The 23,928-nt window shown below is 34.5% G+C and overlaps 2 protein-coding genes across 2 annotated transcripts; both read left to right on the top strand.

The window, feature by feature from the left end:
- Positions 1-2,156: 2,156 nt before the first annotated feature.
- LOC109186531 (AT-hook motif nuclear-localized protein 14) lies at positions 2,157-5,962 on the top strand. Its single transcript, XM_019336552.1, has 5 exons — positions 2,157-2,613; positions 4,071-4,123; positions 4,318-4,440; positions 4,839-4,991; positions 5,512-5,962. Exons 1-5 carry the CDS (start codon positions 2,241-2,243, stop codon positions 5,749-5,751), a joined length of 942 nt encoding a protein of 313 aa, XP_019192097.1. The 5' UTR covers positions 2,157-2,240; the 3' UTR covers positions 5,752-5,962.
- Positions 5,963-9,938: 3,976 nt separating this feature from the next.
- On the top strand, positions 9,939-16,135 carry LOC109186745 (protein EIN4). The gene is made up of 2 exons (XM_019336862.1): positions 9,939-12,541; positions 15,222-16,135. The coding sequence occupies exons 1-2, from the start codon at positions 10,799-10,801 to the stop codon at positions 15,765-15,767; spliced, it is 2,289 nt and encodes a 762-aa protein (XP_019192407.1). The 5' UTR covers positions 9,939-10,798; the 3' UTR covers positions 15,768-16,135.
- Positions 16,136-23,928: the final 7,793 nt, after the last annotated feature.

Here is a 23,928-nt window from a genome sequence, read left to right as displayed (position 1 = left end):
TAGGCCGCCTAGCTATGCCATATAGTAATTTCAAACTTATGAACTTTGAGGTTGCATGCAATAAAAAGTATATTTTAAATATACTAAGGGTACATTATATATGTATGTAAGGTACTTTCAATATAAAAATAATGTATTTTTAATATATTAACAATGTATTTGATATTCATGATCCATACAATTATGTGGACAATCGTTCACACAATAATTTGTCAGTAGAAATTGAAATATAAATAAGTATAAATAAATATAATAAATAAATATATATATATATATATATATATATATATATATATTGCAATTATTATCATTATTATTATTTCAATAATTATTATTATTATTATTGTTATTATAATTAACAACAATATTATTATGGTCTTGTGAAAATTAAATGTTGATTATCACCATTTAATTTTCACAAGACCATATAGCTTTATTATATATAGGATGTGGATAATGACACATAATCGAAAACAACCACAATGTTGAACATGTTACATTTAATGTGGTTGTTACTTGTGTGTACCAAATATTAGTCATTCCACCTAATATACTACTAAGACAAACTGACTTACTCCTCTATTATCCTGTTAGATCAATGTGTGTGGACCAGGGGAACAATAAAATGTTGCCTTATAAACAATATTTTAATATTGCTTTAAGGCTCAAATATGATTAAAAATAAAATTAAGGAGTTAATTCACATAATGGTCCTCCGACTATGATCTTTTTTAAATTGGTATCTTAACTTTTAATTGCACCCAAAGTGGTCCCCAACTATTGAATTTTAAGCCAAAATCGTCTTCTATTAGCTTTGATGTGAAGTAAGTGTTAAAATGAAGGGTAAATGGGTAATTCAGGTTTTGCACTCCAATTTAATGAATTTGCGACTCCCTTTCAGCAGACTGTACACGTTTTTCTTCAAATTGGGTTTTTACTCTCCTAAAGCTGCAATTAAAATGTGGGATAATCAACTAGAATGCCAAACAAGTTCATCTTCAATTTCATCTACAAACTTCTAAAGGCAAAAGATTTCACTATGAATCTAAACGTTGTTACTACAATTAGTCCATGATGTTTGTATGCTCCATTGTGAAATCTTTGTTTTTGGAAGTTTGTGGATGAACTTTTTTCGCCGTCTAGTTGATTTTTCCACATTTTGATTGCAGATTGAGGAGAGCAAAAGCCTAATTTGAATAAAAACGTGCGCAGGCTGTTGAAAGCGAGTCGCAAATTCGTTAAACTGGAGTGCAAAACCTGAATTATCCATTTTACTCTTAATTTTAACACCTACTTCACGCCAAAGCAAACAGATAACCACTTTGACTTAAAATGTCATAGTTGGAGGACCATTTTGGGAACTAACTCTAAAATTAAGAGTTAATATATTTGCTCTACTAGTATGTTATAGAATTTGAATAATGGTCAAATAGGCCATTGAACTTTTCTCAAAAAGTCAATTAGGCTCTTAAACGTTCAAAAGTTGCATTTAAATCCATAAACATGTTATTTTAAAGCATTGAAATCCGAAAACCGGTTGGTAAAATGTAATTACAGATTACCTAGAGTTCTAGCGACCCTTCCATCATTTTTCAGTCACAGTCACCGGCGACTGTCGAGGCGACCAAACTTGTGGGACGAATTGGACCAATTTCGTCGCTTTCTCCTTCACCGGGTAAGTTCCAAACGCTATCGGCAACCGTCCGGTCGACGATCGCCTGTGAATGTGGTAGGAAAATAGTGAAAGGTCGCCAAAACTTTAGGTATTACTAACTAATTTTTGGACTTCAATATTTCAAAACAAGATATTTATGAGTTTAATTATAACTTTTAAAGTTTAAGAGTCTAATTGACTTTTTATGTAAAGTTTAAAGTCTATTTAATCATTTTCTCTATAGAATTCGGTTGTGAAAACTACTACACAAGTTAGATTTTGGGGAAAGGACCGATAAGGACTTGGAGATTAAGGTGTGATTCAAAAATATCAAAGTTTTGTTGGATAAAGATGGTAGTTAAAATTTCAACAATTGGAGTGGAGTCAAATCACCACAAAATTCCAATCCAACGGATAAGATTCCACCACATGGTCCACCACCCCATCTGAAAGCAGTGAAAGCGAGAGCAACAAAGTCAAGAACAACGAAGATAGACAAAACCCAAAATCTAAGAAAACATATGAATTGAAAATTAAAAAAAATTAATAGAAAAAAAAAATCCCAAATCCAAATTCTATACTCTTCATGGAGCTGAACGAAAGCGGAGGACTGAGCTCTTACTATCACTACCACCACCACCAACCGCCCAACCCATCCCTCACCGCCGCCACCTCACCGACGAATGGGATAGCCCCAAACTCCGCCGCCGCTAGTTCTCACGCGGTGTACCCCGGCTCGGTGCCCTCGGCCGTGTCGTCGCCGCTGGAGACCGTGAAGAGGAAGCGAGGGAGGCCCAGGAAGTACGGAAGCGCAGAGCAAGCGGCCGTCGCGAAGCGGATGTCTTCCGCTTCGTCCTCGATTTCTCCGCCCAAGAAGAGGGAGCAGGGGCTGCTGGGCGGTGGCGCTCGCGGTGGAACTTCCCATTCTTTTACAAAAAGATCTCAGTTGTCTGCTTTTGGTCAGTTTCCATCTCATTTTTGTCTCTTACATACATGCATGGATGCTAAAAAAGCCTTCTTTTCTAACAAAATTTCAAGATTTCTTCTTCCAGTCTCTTATTATCATAATCTATCGCAGATAACTATAGTTGGAACAGAAACTAAAACTTGTGTTTCCATGAATCCATTGCCTTTTGTTTTCATTCTCAAGACTGTACCTTTCTTGTTTATTTGTGTTATTGAAGCAATATCCCATTGGTGATTCCTTGGTATTATATATCTTCTTCCATTTCTTTCCAATAACTTAATGTATGCCTATTTGTATAAACCAAGTGGAAGGAATGCTTCATATGAAATGTTCATTATTTGTGAATTAGGATACTTTTAGTGATCTTGGGTAAATGCAAAAATAATCTTATGGGCCCTTTTGTACTGCACTGCAATTGGTTATCTGGCCAAAGGGGTACCTTGCATTTTCATGGGTGGATTACAAGGTTTTGGATCTTGGGGCAACCCAGCCAAGTTGATCAAGTTGTTGACTTTTTAACCACAGGGTGTGGTTACAAGTTCAACTCCCCGTGGGTGGGAGCGGCTTATTGGCCTTCTTGGTTTGAGCCGGTCATGAGAAACCTAGGCTGGTTTACCTCCGGCTAGGGTCACAAGGCATTGCACACCCTTGGTAGTGGTTGCAGGTTTCTCTCGTCACTCACTCATAACGGGGAACTTTGAGAGAAAATGTGAAGAGTATAAGCAGTATGCATGCTTGGGTTTGTTTGCTCATCTAGCTTTTCTTCTTAACCTCTTTAATAAAGAAAATTCTTATCTTAGCATTTATTTTGTTGTCTTTGGTGGATGTTACTTTATTTTGGATTTCCTATCTCATATCCATAATGCGCCTACCATTTTAAAAAATAATAGATATGTATATTTGGAGTATTTTCTATTTATCTTCTCTAAGGACTTCTGGAAAATATTTAGACCCTGTTTGGTAAAATAGTTAGCCTATAGGCCAATTTTGGCTTATTTGACCACTATTAACTTTTTGATTTGGTTAAAAAATCAATATAAGTGTTTGGTTAATTAGCTTTTTGTAACTCCAAAATGCTAAAATTCAAAAAGTTGCTCAAAGCAACTTTTTCAATTAGCTTTTTGAGAAAAGAAATTATACCAAACAGCTATCAGCTAACAGCTAACAGCTAACTTACAAAACACCTTTCTACAATCAGCTAATGTTATCAAGTAGTTATACCCTCTAATTAACCCAATCAGCTATCAGCTAACAACCATTTACCAAACAGGGCCTTAATCTATTTTACTCATGCAAATTGTAGTGCATATCGTGTATTCGTGTATCATGTTTGCATTTTGGTTGGATTTATTTTTGTTGTCATGGTTGTATCATCAATATCACTTCCAAGTTTATGGAAATAAGCATATGCATGTGGCTATAGTACTAAAAAAATTTCTACTCGTGCAGGTGATGCAGGGCGTGGGTTCACAGCTCATATCATTAATGTGGTTGCTGGAGAAGTATGCTTACCGGACCTTCTTTGCATCTCTCTAGTTATATTTACAGTTGATTCTAGCTCTGAGCATATTTGTCAATATACATCTACTAATTTCTAGGAGATATGGTTTTTTTGTACTGATTTGCTGTCAATGTTTTTGGTTTTATGTTGTTCTCCGTTCTTGAATCCTTTGCATTTCATCATTGTAACTGGCAGGACGTGGGCCAGAAAATAATGGCATTTGCGCAGCAAAGCAAGCATGAAATGTGCATCCTCTCAGTATCTGGCACAATCTCAAATGCGTTCCTACTCCAACCAGGAGGCAATGTTACATACGAGGTAAACTCCTTTTCCTAAATACGGAGCGCGTTTAAGATTACTAAATGCGTAGTGTTGGTTATCTCTAGAATGTTGCTTTTTCACCGGATTCTATACCATTTAAACCGAATCTAGAAGAAGTTTTAACCTGAAATATAGAAGCACATCCTATGAAGTTTTTGCACAGTTAACACTTTGGAGGTGTGCAGAAGTTTACGTATCTCCAGATTGTTAAAGAATAATTACTATTCGACTTAGTTCATATACACCTTATTATCAATGTAGTTGTGTCTGGGCTGCTCCTCAATCACATTTCGCAAAGGATCCTCCTTGGCAACATCTTACCATTAGCTTGAGTTCATTCTTTTAAATTTTACATTGATATATCTATATCTTAAATTTTTAATCCTTAATGCCAGGGACGATTTGACATTCTTTCACTATCTGGATCATATGCACGTAATGGGCCTGGAAGGAAAACCGGTGGACTTAGCATATGTCTGGCTAGTGGTGATGGTCAGATCATCGGGGGTGGCGTTGGTGGTCCCTTGATAGCTGCAGGCCCGATCCAGGTCCTTTGTGTTACAATTTTGTCAAATTTTACTTCTTTGTATTTAGCTTGTGAACTGTAACCTTTTCTTCCTGATAATGGGGGTGTTTGGTAAATAGCTTGTTAGTTGATTGGGTTAGTGGGTTTGACTAGTTGATAGTATTAGCTGATTGTAGAAAGATGTTTGGTAAATTAACTGTTAGCTGATAGCTGATTACATGCAAAATGACTTTCTTAAAAAGCTGCTTTAAGCAGCTTTTTGAATTTTAGCGTTTTGGAGCAATAAGTTGTTACAAAAAGCTAATTAATCAAGTCAAACAGCTAATAGTGGTCGAATAAGCCAAAACTGACTCTTCAGCTAACTATGTTACCAAACAGGGCCAATATGTACCTCTACATGATCTCGGCCGCACTTTTAAAGTTATCTCTGCCTCCGACTTTTGTATCACTCATACATATTTTATGTTTCATCTTTCTTGGAATAAGATGACAATATCTCTCTGCCATGATTCCCGTTCTGAGCTCGTAGATTGTCTCGACAGGTTATCGTAGGTACATTTGCAATTGACAAAAAGAAGAATTTGGCGGAAGGACTAAGACGTGATGTCTCTGCACAAATTGATGTGGTATCAACATCGGATATCGGAGTCCAGTCAATGGTTGATTCGTCTCACCAAAGTATTGTCGGGAATCAATTTATGATGCAGTCAGCTCCTCCACAATCAACCGAATGGAGAGGCAACACACCAGAAAACAGCGACTATGACCACCTTGGAGATTAGAGAAGTAGATTTGTTGTTGTTTAGGAGGCCCTCCCGTTACATGTACATTTCTATCTATCTCGTAGGTTATTTGAGAGTTGAGACGAGAGAAACAGAAACTCCTTCGCACCATCTGCCCGTGTCTAATTATAGTGTACAGGTCAGTGAATCTCACCTTGCAGACCGAACTGTGAGAATTTAGTAATTTATTTATACAGTGCATGTTAACCCCTGGTGTTTTGTGAGCATAATCTCTACGTGTGGAGGATGTTGCTGCAAAGTGCAAACTGCAAAGCATGTTGTACAGGTTTTCTTTCCAATGGTTCTGACATCATCTTAGATTCTCAGCCTCAGGTGAGCTTTCAAATCTATTATTACCAGTGTTGCAAAAATCGCGCCTAGCCGGCCGCGGCGAGGAAGGCCGGAATCGGCCTCCTCCGCGGCCGGACCGCCTAGCCGGCCGAACCGGCGAATTTTTTAATTTTCTTTTTAGGGTTTAGGTTAGAAACTTTGCGAAGGCATTACTTTTGACTCGGTTGTCCGTTTTGCAACCTTGATTATTACTAATATTATTATTATAATTATTATATTATTCGGTCTTTCACCAGTTTTTAGGGAGCCTCTTCCAGAAAATGTTACTTGCATCAAATCTTATACTCTCCCCGTCCTATTTTGTGTCCTGTTTACTATTCATTTGTCAAACTAACTCTTTTTTTTTGTTTTTGTTTTTTGTTTTTTTTTTTTAAATTAGTTTTTAATTATTTTTGTGTTTTATTACTTTTATAGTACTTTTAATGTAGTTTCTAAATATATAAAATTTATATACTAATACTAAACTTAATGTTATGAAAAATTGAATTCAAAATAATTTTAGTTAAACCTCGTTATCGGAACCAGACACATAAAATAGGACGAATAGAGTATCATTATATTATATACCACTTGTGATAAGTATAATTTCGACTGTTTATTAATTGTTGGAAGTATCCACTTTTTGTCCTTCGGCATTTTCACTTATAGTCCTTGAATATATTTTTTTCCACTAATTAGTACATCTACTTTGAATTTCTTGTCGCTTTTAGTCCTTCCAGTTCATTTCTCCTTTTAAGAAAAAATTATACTTTTGGCCCTTCAATTGTTCAAAAGTTACAAATGTAGTACATGTTGCAAATATAGTTGTTTGGTTGTTGTTCTAGTCTTCTAGATGTAAATTTAGTCATCGTTTTTTAATTGATACTCCGTATAAATCTAAATTTTTTGTTGACTTAGTTGCAAATTTAATCATTCACATGTTGACCTAGTTGCAAATTTAGTACTCTAAAAAGGACCAAATTTGCAATTAAGTCAACAATTAAAGTACTAGATTTACCACAATTGAAAGATAGAGACAAGGGGTGTGTTTGGTTCGAACATGAAAATTAAAATTAGAATAAGAATTAAAGACTTTGTAATTGAAATAATGGTAAATGTATTTTGCATGTTTGGTAGTAGAAGTAGAATTTGATGTAAGTATAATATCAGCTGGAATCCTTTGAGTACAGTGATTCCACCCGTGGTCCTTCAACTTTCAAATTTAATTATCAATGGTTATTTAACTTTCAAGCTAACCATTCATGTTCCTTCAACTTTTAAAATTTTAACCAGTCATAGTTCTAACTTTGCTCTTACTTAAACTAATGGAAGGAACACATTTGGTTGAATTTGAAAGTTGAAGAACTGCTGGTAATTAAATTAAACATTTGAAATTAAATGTGACGATATCACTTTACTCGGAGGACCCCTATCATAATATTATCAGAAGCACTTTTTTGGTGGGCTTGGGGATGTTGACCCCATCATGGGAAACCGGTAACGTACAGCCGCCGTTTTAGGAATATGGTGTGCGCGCGGCTGTTTTGAGATTAGATGGACGGTATTTTGTTGGCCTTTCTGCTCACATTTTCACATGCTTTAATATCATGCAATCCTAATGGAGATTGTTAGCCCAAAAATGACACGACAATCCCTGTTTTTAGCAAGAGGACAACGTTATTGTTAACCAAACACAACCATCCTCCTACCCCCATGGAGTAATACTACACATATTTTCGAATTTCGATCGAGCGAGATGATCTTTACTCAATACGATATGCTGATATTTATGTAATGTGACGTTTCATGATTGATTGATTCCTTATCCAATCATTTGGTTAGGAGGCGAGGCACTCAAATGATGAAAATTTTGAAAGAAGTTATCCAGACACTTCCAATGATGCTTTCTTTGACTAAGGGTTTATGGCTAGGATTTTCATTTGATCTCAAACAAAATAAATCAATGAATCACAACATTCATCAACCAAGCTGATGATGTTAGATTGACTGGATGTGGTTTGCTGTTAGCAGTTAGCACCTCCCTTGGTAAAACATTATTTCTGGCATAACTGTATGACGGTCCACTTTTATTCTTTTATTTGATATCTCTCAAGTTTCTAGTTTTATCAAACTATATCATAGACTCTATAGGCCCATCTTTAAACCTATCATGAGATAAACGGATAGTTATGCTGTGCATCCGGATGCACCATGCATGGATGCAAAAACGACGTCGTTTTATTAAAAATGCGCGTCTCTCCTTAAAAACATTTCCCTTTTAGTAAATCAAAGTAGCTCATTGTATTAGGCTCTTTGCTTATATTTGAATATATTTAGTTCTCAACTGTTGAAAAATTGTCGTTTTAAATCATATTTGGGGACAAAATTGTCAAATTTAATACTAAAAGTGGCATTATTAAGAATGAAGAAAATATCAAGTGGAGTGCTATGAGCTAAATGTTTTGCTATTCCAAGTATGCTACAATACCAAGTTGAAATATATAATGATTGACCAAGACCAATCAAAGTGGGTAAATCTTACAGTGTACCGGAGTTGCATGGGATAATTATCTCAGAGCTAGCAGGGAAAAGAATATAAAATATAAATATAAATATAACAAATATAAAATATTAAAACTTAGGTGAGAGACAAATTCGATGTTATTTTATATAAAGTGATGTGGATTCACGGAAGCTAAGTACGTCCAGGTTCTCTTCATGTAAACCATGTGGATCCCTCTGAAAACTGCAACAACCTTAAAATATTTACCACCATCTATTTTATATCATTAATTAATCCAAAAAATCCAAATCCAAGAATATTTCCAACTTTCTTGATGCACCCCATCGTTAAATTCTATAAAATCTTGATATCATCTGCACGGGTTTAGTTCACCGGTTTAATATACAGTATTTAGCAGAAGAGGTTAAGGTTCAAACTTCAGCAACAACAGTGTAAGAATTATGCTCAAAGTGCGATAAATTCTTTGTGTGCATCGACGTTTGGCTTGGTTTGTTGAGTTATTAAGTCACAATGATTTACATAATTCTAAATGTTCTGTCAGACGAGACGTGTGGTCATTAGGATGGGGGATTCAACCTATTAGGAAAATTTTGATATGAAATGACATATGCTATTTGATTGTTGTAATTTAATTCAATTTAAATTAAGAGGCTAGTTATTATTATTTTTATAATAATGATCATAATCACATGGAATGTTATACTTTTTCTTTTTAAATAATAAAGAGGGAAATTAAATTTACTATTATTGTTGGAGAGTATGTACTGAATAAATTTAACTTTATGATTGTGATCTTAATTGGTATAAGATCATAAAAAATATTATACTCTTACAACATGATATATTGAAAAATGTGGTGACATGAACTAAATGAATTTGAAAAAAATTATTATTGGGGATTTATAAATAAAAATGGATTAAAATATTTACCATCATCAATTTTAAATAATTAATTTAATCAAAAAATTCAAAATAGAAGAATATTTCCACATTTCTTGTCACAACCCTCATTAAATAATAGAAAAGTTTTTAATGATACTACATTTGCTAATTATATTGCTCTAATAGAATTCAATTCAGATTAATAATTAAACATGTGATCTTATAGTTGTTATAGTAATAATTGTAGTAACCTAGAATATTATATTTTTACATCTTGATATATTGAAAAAGGTGGTATCTTGAATTAAATGCACTATTAATGAATTATTATTGAAATTTTAGAAATAATAATAATAATAGAATAAAATATTTACCACTTTCTCGACCCTCCCTTGATCTTTGCCAAGGTCCATTTTCTTTTTTGGTTTTCTTGGTCTCACTATAAATACTCCAGCGGAGCTCCATACAAGTGCGGAGAAGAAAGCAAAAAAAGACTGGGAATAGGAGATTTAGAGGGGGAAGCAAATGGGCGCTTTTCTTCCGGAGCAATGAGTCAAGAATCTCACGAGCAAAAGGGTACGACTAGCTCCTAGCTGGGCTCACATCAATAACAGTGTGGGCATCGTTGTTGACTAGCGTCGAGCTTGTGTTCCCATTACGGGGGCCGGTTTTGCGGCACGGCGGAGCAGACGGCCGTCTGGGTTGCCTGTTTTTGACAGCAAAGTTGGAAGCTTTTTCGTCGTATTGGCTTCTTCACTCTGATTTGGGGCGTGCAGAGGTCAAGATTCCGTGGTGGGTCTCGCTGTTTCGGTGGAATTGATGAAGGGTGCTGGAAAGTGATTGCTTTTTATCAGATCTTAGCAGCTGGGTTCCTCTGTAAGATTGGAAAGTTAGTTTGGTTATGCTTTTCCTCTACCTTTGATTATATAGCCTTTGCTGCTTTAGGTTGTTGGTTTTATGTTTGTGTTGGATAGATAGGAAGATTAGAGAGGCATTTTTGTGTAAATTGTTGGACTTGATCTCAAAAGGGTAAATAAATTGGGGGAGGAATGGGGGGAAATTGTTTGAAATGGAGACTGTGGTCAAGTGGCTATGTTAGATCTTGATATGCTCATATGCATAGTTGTTTGGATATATATATAAAGTTGACAGGTCAATTTTATTTTTATTGTACTGGGGTTCTGTCACTGAGGATGCAAAGTAGGGAGAATGGGATCTAAACAAGGGGGTTTTGGTATAGCAAGAAATGTGTCCATTTTTGATGGATTGATGTTTTCAAGGTAGAAGATTTTTATGAAGGAATAGGCTCCAATGGGTGCAATGTTGAGGTGGTTGTTTCTTGGGTTGTTAGTTTCTTCAATTTTCTCCGTGGTGTCAGCTATTGATTATCTCTGTTGTGATGACGAGGGATTGTTTAGTGTAAGTAACATTCTATTTATGCAGAAAGTGGGCGACGTCTTGATTGCAGTTGCTTATTTCTCGATTCCCATTGAATTGCTGTACTTCATTAGCTGCTCGAACATTCCTTTCAAATGGGTCCTCGTTCAATTCATTGCGTTCATAGTTCTTTGTGGATTGACCCATTTGCTCAACGTGTGGACTATCAACACTCATCCTTCGTTTCAAATCATAATGTCTTTGACAGTCGCAAAAATCCTCACTGCCCTCGTGTCCTGTGCAACTGCAATCACCCTCCTCACGCTTATCCCTCTCCTCCTCAAATTTAAGGTGAGAGAGCTGTTCTTGAGACAGAATGTGTTGGAGCTGGATCAAGAAGTCGGGATGATGAAGAAACAGAAAGAAGCGAGCATGCATGTCCGAATGCTGACACTAGAAATTAGAAAGTCGCTCGATAAGCATACTATACTGTATACCACTCTGGTCGAGCTTTCTAAAACCTTGAATCTTCAGAACTGTGCAGTGTGGATGCCGGGTGGGAACAGAACACAGATGAACTTGACGCACGAGTTGAACCCCTGTTCGGCTCGAGAGCATCATTCCCTTTCAGTTAATGACCCGGATGTGCTGGAGATAACGAAGAACGAAGGGGTAAGGTTACTGAAGCGAGATTCAGTTCTTGCAGCTGCGAGCAGTGGTGGGTCCGGTGAGCCAGGTGCTGTTGCAGCTATCCGGATGCCATTGCTTCGTGGTTCGAACTTCAAAGGTGGAACACCCGAGCTTATTGATACTTGTTTTGCCATATTAGTGCTGGTTTTTCCGAGTGTTAATGATGGTGATTCGAGCTATGATGAGTTGGAGATAGTGGAAGTGGTTGCTGATCAGGTGGCCGTGGCTCTGTCCCATGCAACGGTTCTTGAAGAGTCTCAGTCGATGCAGGAGAAGCTGAAAGAAAGGAACCGTCTTTTGCAACAAGCTAAGGAGGATGCGATGAAGGCTAGCCAGGCAAGGAATTCGTTCCAGAAGGTAATGAACAATGGAATGAGGCGGCCAATGCACTCGATTTTGGGCTTGCTTTCCATACTTCAAGACGACAATTTGAAACCCGAGCAGAAAATTGTCATCGACACATTGGTGAAAACCAGCACAGTACTTTCAACCTTAATTAGTGACGCAATGGAGATATCTGCCAAAGATGACGGGAAATTCCCCGTAGAAATGAGGCCCTTTCAGCTTCATTCATTGATCAGAGAGGCCTCTTGTCTCGTGAAATGCTTTGCCATTTATAAGGGCTTCGATTTTTCCACGGATGTTCCGACTTCTTTGCCTAATCAGGTGATGGGTGACGAGAAGAGAACATTTCAGGTTATACTTCATATGGTCGGACATTTGTTCAATGTCAGTGATGGAAACGGCTCCGTCATATTCAGAGTTGCTTCGGAAAGTGGAACCGAGGATGGGAATAATAAAGTTTGGAATACGAGAAAACCGAGCTCGAGTGATGACAATGTAACAATAAAATTCGAAATCGAAGTCACTATTGGAGATTCTCAATCAGGTACCTCAGTTTCAGTCGTTCCTTCTGGCAGGAAAAGGCATAACAGCAAAGATGTGAAGGAGGGCTTGAGCTTCACCATGTGCAAAAAGCTCGTGCAGGTAATTAGTTTTTATTTGTTCTCCTTAGTTTGTCGTAATTTTGGCGTGAGACCAACTAGTCATTTTAGTCCCGATATACAAATTCTATGGCTAACTCATAATATTGTTAAGTGCATAATTCTTTGTTACTTGGAATTTAATCGTGAGAACAAGTGGTTTGTACATTTTGATTTGTCACTTTGATAGATCTAGGAGGTTGGTTTTTTCTTTTATTGGATAAAACGGAACGAAGCTGAAATTTGGTGTATTCATGACGCATAAGAACTTTTGAAGAACATGTTATGCATATCAACTTGAACCGTGTTGCAGTCAATGTGGTAGCCCGGTGCCCGGTGGTGTCTTTTATGTGCAACATTATAATTAAGGGGAAATTAACAATTTGGTCCCTCAATTGTTTCCCAACTGTCAATGTAGTCCCTAGTTTTCAATTTCAACCAATTTGATCATCGAATTGTTTAAAATTTAGTCAATTAAACCCTTTCAGTGACCAAATTGATGAAATTTTAAAAATGTGAAAATCACCATTTTGGTCTCTGAAAGGGTTTAATTGACGAAATTTTAAACAATTCGAGGATCAAATTGGTTGAAATTGAAAACTAGGGACTACATTGACAATTGAGGGACCAAAATGTTGATTAACTCCTATAATTAATTTAATGGTCCTTTTGCTGACGGTAGAGATGTCTCTACCATAACACACATCAATGAAATGCTAACATTGCCTACTTGATTACTAATCTTCGACTTCTACCAAATCGACAAGCACTACAAAAACCTTGATTATAGAGTAATGCCTTGTGTTTATGAAATTTCTTTTCTTTTCTCCGTGATGCTATGAAAGGAGTGACCTAAAAGACATTTCGAGGTTTTTAAAGGTGGTGGGGGGGGGGGGGGGTGGCTTTCGGTTGGTGCTTGGGAAGAGGCTCGATACATTGGTTAGCTTAACAGCCTATTTATACATCTCATTACGTAAGAAATTCATCAAAAACTAAGAAATTTCCAGAAACACAACTGCGTATTTTGCTGAAACGTGTAGTTGTGCAGTGGCAAAAGTGCATATTTTTTTAACACTTCATAACAGCTTTAACGGTAACTTCAAACGTCACTGTTTGAGTCAACAACTATTGGCCATTTAATCAATTGACGTCACACTAAAACCCACATTATTTATTTAAAAACAACCCAAGCGACACTGTTTCTCTCCCTAGTTTATTGTTCTTCATTCTTTATTCTTCTAGCTACTAGGGTCATTACTTGAGGTAAGAAGAGAGTCGGGATCTTAAGGCAGATAAAGGTTTTAAGGACTTGAGTTCTATCTATATATCTCTAGGTTTCTAAATTTTCAGATACTTCTTACAGTTATAAAAACTCATCTGAATCGAGCAATGTAAATCTTACAATCTTTGAGGTGATTCTCTGTTTCTCTCCATGAAATTCATATTGCAATGCTCATTCCTTTCAACTGTTTTGAGTAAACTTTGAAAACGGTAAGATCAATAAAAAAAGTATTTACTAGAATGAAAATCTATACCAAAATATGAACGTGAGTTCTGAAAATAGACATAAAATGTTATTTATTATGCCAAATTCGTAGCGTGTGGAAATGTTTCAGTCAGTGGTGTGCATTCTGGGCTATTGGTGTGAATTAGAATGGGTATGCGTAGAATGGAAGGGAGATTCGGGCTCTATCCCTATTTAGATGGGAGAGTGGGGTTTTGGCCGGACTGATTTGCCCTTTAAGCGTGATTTGAAACACGTAACTGCTTTTATGTGTGATTATGGACGATTTGCAGATAATCAAAGTAAATAAATGGCTCTGTTTGGCATACCTAGCTTATAAGCTAGCTTAAAGCTAAAACCTAATACCTACTAGCTTATTTTGAAACGCTATTTAAGATAGTGTTTCAAAATAAGCTACTCCGTATTATTTTAAGCTCTTCATGTTTTATCAAACAGAGTTTATAGCTTATTTGTAGCTTAAAATAAGCTATAAGCTTTACCAAACATAGCTAAAGTTGAGTGATAGTTTTTATAGTGGTTCGGGATTTTCCCTACTCCTCATCACCCCCCCACCCCCCCCCCCCCCCCCCTTTTTTGTTTCTCTTTACTGTCATTTTCGTATATTTCGTTGTGTCTTGTAGTAGGAAACAGCCGTTTTTTTCCTTAATATTTTGATCCTCTAGTCTTGAATGTGACTTCATACTGCATCCCAAAATGTTACGTTATTGAAATACAATAATGTTCCTTCTCTTTTTTAAAAACTTTCGGAGTTCCCGTTGAAATTTGTTTGAACTACTTTGGACATGCCTTTCCACGTCACGCGTTTTCAGAATGTGTATTTTGCATGCATTGTCATTACATGTTCAGGCAATTCAAACGAATTTCTGCAGAAAACCAGGGAATTCTTTAGAAAGAGAAGACATAATGTCACATTATAGGAATGCAATGCATATGATGTCACATTTAGGAAACACCGCATTTTTTGCATTTTATGAATTTGATATAATAAACGTGACATCACGTTGCATTTACATAACATGTGGTTCACATTTTAATATAGCTTTTCTTAAGAATACCAATTTACGGAGTAGTAATTTTTTGTTTACATTTTACCTGCAAAATTTGAATTATTGGTCTTAACTTTACGTTAAGCTAGCTTAATGTGTGATTATTGTCACAGTTGATGCAAGGAAATATATGGGTCTCCTCGAATTCTCGGGGCCGTGGACAAGGCATGACGCTGATTCTAAGATACCAGAAGCAATCCTCGATTAGAAGACGAATCTTTGAATATAGAAATCCTTCCGAGCCACCGCTTCCAAGCTCAATGTTCGAAGGCCTTCAAGTTCTTCTAGCCGACGATGACGGTGTGAATAGAATGGTGACTAAAAAGCTGCTCGAGAAGTTACGCTGCCAAGTATCCACGGTTTCAACGGGTTTCGAATGCCTAAGCGCCCTAGGCCCCTCGGCAACTTCCTACCAAGTCATCATCCTAGACCTTCACATGCCCGAAATGGACGGGTTCGAAGTGGCGATGAGAGTGCGCAAGTTTCGGAGTCGCAACTGGCCGTTGATCATAGCCGTGACCGCGAGCTCGGAAGACCATATGTGGGAAAGATGCCTCCAGGTGGGGATGAATGGTCTGATACGAAAACCCGTCCTCCTACAGAGACTTGCGGAAGAACTTCAGAGAGTCCTCCAGCGGGCTGGCAACGAAGTCATGTGAAAAGCTCGAGAGAGTAACGGCTGCCCGCCCCCCGGATCTTGAAAAGCTTGAGAATAATGGCGGCCCGTGGATCTTCATCTCCATAGACAATCCTAGCTTGTTCTTGCTAACTGCATAGTTGGTGAAGTCCTCTGTATACATATATCTATATATTATAGGGAATAGGATTGCCATATCCAGATGGTCTCTGTAAGGTTTACTTCCCTTAGTGGCATGGTTCTTTGAAAAATGGAAAGAGAAAAAAAAAAAAAAAAAAAAGAAACAGAAGAAATTTGATAGAAACTAATTCATAAATTGTAACTTTCACATTGAAATGCATTTTGGAAATGTTGCAGCCATGACTGTGCTGTGCTATCTTTTGGTCCTTTTAGCTGGTCTTCTGGTGTTTTAGCTCTTGCAGTTTTTTAAGAGTTTTAGTATAAACAACACTATTTTTTTGTGTAACGAGAGAAACTTGCGACAATTACAGTAAATTTTGCTCTTATATAATATCTTATAAATCATCCAAGAGATTATTTGTATATTGCATTAAACGACGCCGTTTTGATGCGTGGTGGCACCACGATCCACGATATAACGACTGTGCAATACGACATAACGATTCCATGTCATCTTTTAATCTTTTTTTTTTTTTTTTTTTAATGTAAATAGTATTTAAAAACTTTCACTTGTTGTGTAAATGTAAAATAGTATTTAATTGAAACGTGTCAATTCTGTTGATAAAAGTGTACATTTAGCATTTGTGCATTTTGTAATGTTTAGATAAAAGTGTAAATATAATAAGTCTATTGCTGAAATTTTTGAATGTTTAGAGTACATTATATGATAGATTATTGAATATCTATAGGATCACTATGATTTTATTTATATATAAAAAAATAAAATCTTAAAGGATATGTTTTAAATTTGGCCTTGTACATAATACATAAACAATAATAGAGAATAGAGGCGTGAAATGTTGGATTTTGAACATTTACCCTCATAATCGATGCCTTACAATGAATTTCTTAATGAGTCGAAAGATTAAATTTAAAACAAAATTGATAATCTAAAAAACAAATCCCATCGGTCAAATCTCAGTTGTTATGTATCGCAAATTGATCTTAGTCTTTATGTGCACATAAGAAATCCAATCCAAACCTTCTAACATATTTGGAATTGAGACTTTTTCTCATACATGTTTCCTATATACTATCAATAGTTATGCCATGGACCCGGGTCCACCTTGCAAGATGGACCCAGGTCCAAAACGAAGCAGTTTGCGCGTGTGAAAATAACAATGCCGTTAGTAGTATCGTTTTTACAGCCAATGATTTTTTTTTTTTTTTTTAATATTGAAAACAACTCAGCGAGTGTATATTCAGTTATGTAATTGTGAATATAGAGTTATGAAATTGTGAATATAAAGTTCTGTAATTGTAAATATAGAGTTCTGTAATTGTGAATATAGAGTTCTGTAATTGTGAAAATTAAGTTTTGTAATTTTGTATATTGAGATAAAAAATTATGAATATTCAATTCTAAAATTGTGAATATAGAGTTTAAAAATTGTGAACATAACCTTATACGGAGTACTATTCTCGTAAATCAAACAACTAGCAAGGGATAGGACTAATCTTATTCAATACAAACTAATGAGTGGTACTATTAGTTCTTCCCGAAAGGTTAAATCCCCAACTTCAAGGGCCCCACACCCCGACCCGACAGAGCATTTGAGAAGATGTAAATCATGGTAACTCAGCTGAACACAGAGACTAGACCTTTGCTTACTGCGCACAAGGAGGCCCCCATTAAATCATGGTGGGACATAGCACACACCATTGGTGCAGCTCCTTTTATAAGTTTAACCTCAAACTTGAGGGTCACTCACCGCTCATATCTTGAAAACTGATAGAGGAAGTAAATAGCGAGATGTATCTCAACTAGCCTACATGCTCCCAAATGTTTATAGACTAGTACTCATAACAAGGCAAAATTTATATATCTGGTTTTTTTTTTTTTTTTTTTAATATGACTATGGAAACACGCAACCACTACTCCCGAGGTGCAAACTCTACATTGTGACCCGAGCCGGCAAAAGATTATAAGGAGGTAAATCAACTTAGCTTGTGCATAGCTGACCGACTAAAAAAAAAGTCAATAGACCGCTCATACTAAAAGTCAATAACACGATCAATTCGACTAAAATTATTCCCAATTCATATACCTCTTTTTTTTGGTCATTGGTAATATTTGAATTCTACACCCGAAAACTCCTTTTAAATGTTGGGTTGATTAGGGGTTAGACTTTAGATAATGTGGACATGAAGAAATATAATTTTTTTCAAAAAAAAGTTTAATTTTGTATAGAAATCCCTTGATCGAATGAGTAAGTAAAACATCATTTTCACAAAACATAGTATATTGATGCAATTCAAGTAGTGTTGGCCAATGACTAAAGTCATCCTTAATTGCCGCCTTTAAATATAATTAATCAATTAATTATGGTGGCCTGATGATTTAATCAAATATAATATATCCGAGGTTCTGTCAATCCATACGTCGTACTTTACATCTGATTTGTCACGTTTTTTGCCTTATAACCCTCATTACAAATGAATATATGTATAAACGTTAAAAAATGATAATATATATGAATTAAAGACCAAGCACTTATCATTATATCAAAAATATTTGAATGTGTGACTTACTTCGATATTAATAGTCTGATCAATTACATATATACCACTATGTTAAAAGGTGAAGCTAGTAGTGAAAATAACAACTAATGTAACTGATATATATGGTAAATACATGGTATACATAGAGTGTGACTCACGCGCGTGTATGTATAACTAGGTATTGGAGCTCGGGGTTCCTAACAGTGGGTTGGAAAGCTCCGGTCCAATTAATTACCAAAAAGTCCCATTTCAGTAGCAATAAATGCTCTATTTATAAGAAGAGGAGGAGACAGCCCCGCGGCTCCGGCATGGACAGGACGTGGCAAACATGCACCGGTCACCACCGAGGCCGCGTACTGCCTCGCCACGCGGCGATGCTACACTGGAGCTCCAAGGAGCGCGGGGTCAAAGGCTCGCTGGTCGGGGCCCGAGTGGCGAACGGTCGGGCATAGGTCCCCGGCCGGTCCACGTCAGAGCCAACCACGGTACGACCGACCCGGAAGAGGGGGATCGGGAAGGTGCCCGAGCGGTCGGTCCGGTCGTACCGTGGTCCAAAGGTCCGGGATGACGATACCAACTGACACCGAGCATACAGTCATGATGACAAGGTGTCTATCCCTATCAGTAACGTCTCGATGATAGAATGTCGAACTTAGTGCAGTTTAAATTTTCTATGCAGTTTGTGAGCTATCACACAAGAGTATGATTTACCTAGGAGTCTGTTTGGCAGAGCTTATTTAGGAGCTTATAGCTTATTTTAAGTTACTAATAAGCTATAAGCTCTATTTAGTAATGTTCCTAAAGTAAGCTACCCTCCTAGCTTAAAATAAACTAGTAGCATCGTAACTTTTTTTCATCTTTGTCCTTATTATTTTAAAGAAATGACATCATTTACCCTTCCCAATTAAAATCATTTTCTCTGCTCCTTTATCCTCAACTTTTACCGCAATTATTATTATTATTATTATTATTATTATTATTATTATTATTATTATTATTATTATTATTATTATTATTATTATTATTATTATGAGATAAAGGAGATTCGCAATAATATTGCTACTTCATTATGGGATGCTAGATCATGATTATGCTAATAATTTTATTTCAAAATATTAATTTTTTTAAAGATAAAATATTGAATTTTAATATGTAAACAAACTAATTTAAATTTTATGAAGATATCATTTTTTTTCTTTTTACATTTATCAACTTATCAACAAGCTAATTTTACCAAAACACTTTCAAGCATAACAACTAATTTGACAGCTATTCAGTTTTTAGCTTTCAGCTAGGTTTGTCAAACATAGTCCTCGTGTACCATCTAGTGGCTGCAGATTTTCTGGTCAATCAAAATAAATAAATAAAAGAATAGGCCGGTAAGGTTTTGTATGTACTACTAACATACATAACATAGTGTTTTCTTTTCCACCATTAATATTTCTTAAGAATTAGCATAATAGCATATACATAAAATAGAGGAAAAATATGAATATAATTATAGATTATTAGACAAAAATAAAAATTGTAATATAAACATCATTATTATTATTTTTCAACAAAAATTAACATATGCATAAAATAACCATTTAATGATTTAATCCAATGAGATTTAAATGGTTTATAGCAAAGATATGAATATATTGTATAATAATTATAATTATAAGTTTATAGCAAAAATTTTGTGCAGGTATGATATTAAACCATATTTCATAAAAAACATTGCATAAAAAAAGTGAAGAATTTTTCTAGAGGATTGGAAAAAATAATGGAATCTCAATGATAAAAAGTCAAAATAAAATGTAATTTAAAATGCACAATTGTTGACCTCCCAATGAATATTTTTTAAATTTTAAATTTTTTGTGTTTTAAAAAATTCTTTCTTTGGAATGGCAGGTAGCACTGGCTACTTGCCAACTTAAACAAATACTACTTGCCAAGCAATATGTATATTGCGTTTAAAATATTGTAAATTACATTTTAGTTAGACAAAATTATTTTCATTTTGTTATTACTCATTTAGACTTCGTTAAAAAATAAATGACTAATAATTAAAGATGATTTATTAATAAAAAAATTATGACAATATTTTTTTTTGAAATAAAATTATGACAATCTAATTAATCCTGTGTATATATATACCTCCTATTGGTGTGGACACATCCACAACCTCCATTATGAGAAATCAAAGACTGCAATTTTACCATTACTAAATTTTCAAGTATTCAATAATAATTATAAATTTGACTCTGTATATTTTTTTTTATAACTAAAATCCTCACAATGAAACTCTTTTTATAAATCAATTCTCATGAATTGCCCTTCAAGAAGTGTTTGAGTGGGTGGAGCATGATTCTTATACTTAATGTCACGAGTTCAATTTTTGCCAATATTTATCAATTGAGTCTATATTATAAGATCTCTTTTGTACAATTTACTTCTTCTGTTGTGTGTGGAAGCAGAGTTTACTTGATGCACACCTTCAAATTTTGTCCCTGTAACCTGATTTTTTCACTTAACCCATTAATTTTAAGGATGATAGGATTTTATTTATTTATTTATTTTTCTCAATTTCTCTTTTTGTTCAACCAATATAGATTATTTAACGAGAGTATATATTTTCGAGAATACAAATATATATAGTTTTAATTATATTATTATTTAATATAATGTGGAATCGGTTGCCATCTCAAACAGTGCTGTATTATACTTCAAAACACCATTAAAAGTGTTCAAATTATGAGGCTGAGCTTAATATAATATTGATCAATCCTATGCCAACTGTAGCATCACCAAATTTAACTTTATTTTCATAAAGTCTTATTTATTTCATTATTTTATTGAATTAAAAATGAAAAATCATTACACATGAGTTGAGTTTACTTATTTCACGCTTTCAAGTAAAAAATAGTGATTGTGTGTTTCTCTAGTTACCTACAAATGACTAATCATATAGGTCCCAAGAACATACAAACCAAGTTACGAGGGTGTCGACTATATTACATTGTAATATCTGTTCGACTATATTCTCTCAACTTGTTGAAGTACAAAGAGTCAACACCACCTCCATCAAGGCTCGATTTTATGACCTCCCAGGAGAGTCAGTACATGTCATTTGAGCACCAGAGGTGCTTGGCGATTTCATTTTACTTTGATATACTATATGTATCATTTTTTATTTTTGAAATAATATATTATAGTATTTATGTAATTAAAAGGGAATGTATGTATGAGACTGAGTCTGATATATATATATATATATATATATATATATATATATATATATATATATGTATGTATATATATGTGTGTGTACAGTGGGCAGGGGTGGCAGGCGAGTTAAATGGCAAAGTGACAAACAAGGTATGTAGGCATAATATAAATGTGATAAGATCCAAAACTTGAGATCTAAATGGGGACATACAGACCTCACCAGAACACTTTTGTAAATACATGCTAAAATGAAGATCAGATCACCATCACATACACACCTCCATGAATTCAGCAAACCCTATTCCCTAAGATTCTGCATTATTTTATACTTTTTGTAAGTTGGCAGTAGTTGCAGTTAATTGCAGTTGCCAACCATTATATACTATATATACATACACACACTCCGTATATATATATATATATATTCTCTAGCTTCTTTTCCTTTCTTTTTCATTTACGAAAAAACTCACCACCCTATCTAAATATATAATTTGGATGAAACTCGATTTATAACTCTAACCAACTAAAAATTATAATAATGAGGTAAATCAATCTTGTAGCCTTAGCCGGCAAAGGATCACAAATAGTATACGAGGAGTCAACTGCCTGACCAACTTGACTAGATATATAGGTTGTCCTCATTTTCTTTCTCAAATATATGTATACCAAAACAACTACTCCAAACGAACTGGTCTGACAATTAATTTAGTAACCACAGTATTCCAAATTTAACTTCTTGAGGGATCGGAGCTTATTGCTGAGGAGTACATAATTGATGTAACACTTAAGGGGATTTTATATACGTTTCTTATATATATAAAATTTTCAATCGAAAAGAAATTCTTTACTTAGGCATGTAGTTATTTGCACTGCATCTTTTACTTTTTTTTTTTTTTTTTTTTTTTTTTTTTAAATATAGCTTAAAATGTATAATAACTCAAAATCAAGAATTGTTGTTTATAGAATAAAGTAGGATACTATAAAAGAAGTACGGAGTACTATATTTTATGTAGTATATATTCCGGCCATCTTAATTAGTTTATGTTATCTTACATGGGAGTGAATATGCTCATCATTGCCCACTCCATTCACTTTGATGGGTTATAAAATAAAGAGGGAAATTTAAAATAATAATAATAAAGAAAATTAAGAAAAATCATCTTCTACACTTCCATTGGATGAGAAGTGCAGAAGCTGGATGGGTAAATAAATAATAATATAATACAAATGGTAAAAGTAAGTGGTTAATTAATTAACTCAATGAACAAAAATAAAATTTATTTGCCTAATGTGGTTTACCTTTTTTATGTAGTTTACCAATCACAATATCAATTAAGTTTTTTGAAGGTACAATATCAATTAAGTTACTTATGTATATAATTATATATTGAAATAGTGGTTGTGAATTTTCACTCAACAAAATAGATATATAAATCCCATTAACATTGTAATTTTTTATTGTTTACTTGCTTGAACACATATTTTTAGCTTATCCGTTCCAAAAAAGTAAGATATTCAACAGTAAATATAATAATTAATATTTTTTTTTTCTAAAAAGAAGAAATAACAAATAGATATTAAATGATTATGAAATAACAAAGACATGAACCAATAAGTTATAAATATAAGCAAAAACAACATTAGATTTATCACAAATATTAATCATGGGATTTAATTTGATTCCTCTATTGTCTTCCATTTTTAATTTTCTTGAATTATTATATCCATAAACAATATAATGCGCCGTAAACCCTAAAATATATGTTTAAGTTTAAAAAGGAGACTTGAAATGATAAGTGAATGCCTTAACTTAACTTATTTTAAATTACACATAAGCTAAAATATGTTTGATAAAACACGAGAAATAATAACCTATTTTGAAACACAATCATTTCAAAATAAGCTATTGACTTTTAATATTTTTTAAAAATCTTTATTAACTTACAAAAATGACACCATCTACCCTTCATTAATCAAAATTTTGATATCTCAATTTATCTTTTTAATGTCTTTTACACTTATCAGTTTATTCAACAACTAAATTTACCAAATACTTTAATTTCAATTAGTTAGTTTATTAGCTACTATTTTCAATTTTCAACTTCATTCTACTTAATTAACTTTTTCAATTAGGTGACCAAATATATATAAATCAGGCTTTAACAACTTTGTTGCATGGTGATGTGCGATTACAAAACTCGAGAGTTTGAAGCATTTTATATTATATGAAGAAAAGAAAAAGAGGAATTAATTAAGGTGATGATCGATAATGATGAAGAAGACCTAGC

This window comes from Ipomoea nil, unplaced genomic scaffold (genome assembly GCF_001879475.1).
Source record: "Ipomoea nil cultivar Tokyo-kokei standard unplaced genomic scaffold, Asagao_1.1 scaffold1407, whole genome shotgun sequence".
NCBI lineage: Eukaryota > Viridiplantae > Streptophyta > Magnoliopsida > Solanales > Convolvulaceae > Ipomoea > Ipomoea nil.
This window is presented reverse-complemented; position numbering and strand designations above follow the sequence as displayed.

Coding starts and splice junctions, on each gene's coding strand:
- LOC109186531 (XM_019336552.1), top strand. CDS start 2,241: ATGGAGCTGAACGAAAGCGGAGGACTGAGCTCTTACTATCACTACCAC. Junction 4,124..4,317: donor TTAATGTGGTTGCTGGAGAA/GTATGCTTACCG, acceptor TGTAACTGGCAG/GACGTGGGCCAGAAAATAAT. Junction 4,992..5,511: donor TAGCTGCAGGCCCGATCCAG/GTCCTTTGTGTT, acceptor TTGTCTCGACAG/GTTATCGTAGGTACATTTGC.
- LOC109186745 (XM_019336862.1), top strand. CDS start 10,799: ATGGGTGCAATGTTGAGGTGGTTGTTTCTTGGGTTGTTAGTTTCTTCA. Junction 12,542..15,221: donor TGTGCAAAAAGCTCGTGCAG/GTAATTAGTTTT, acceptor TTATTGTCACAG/TTGATGCAAGGAAATATATG.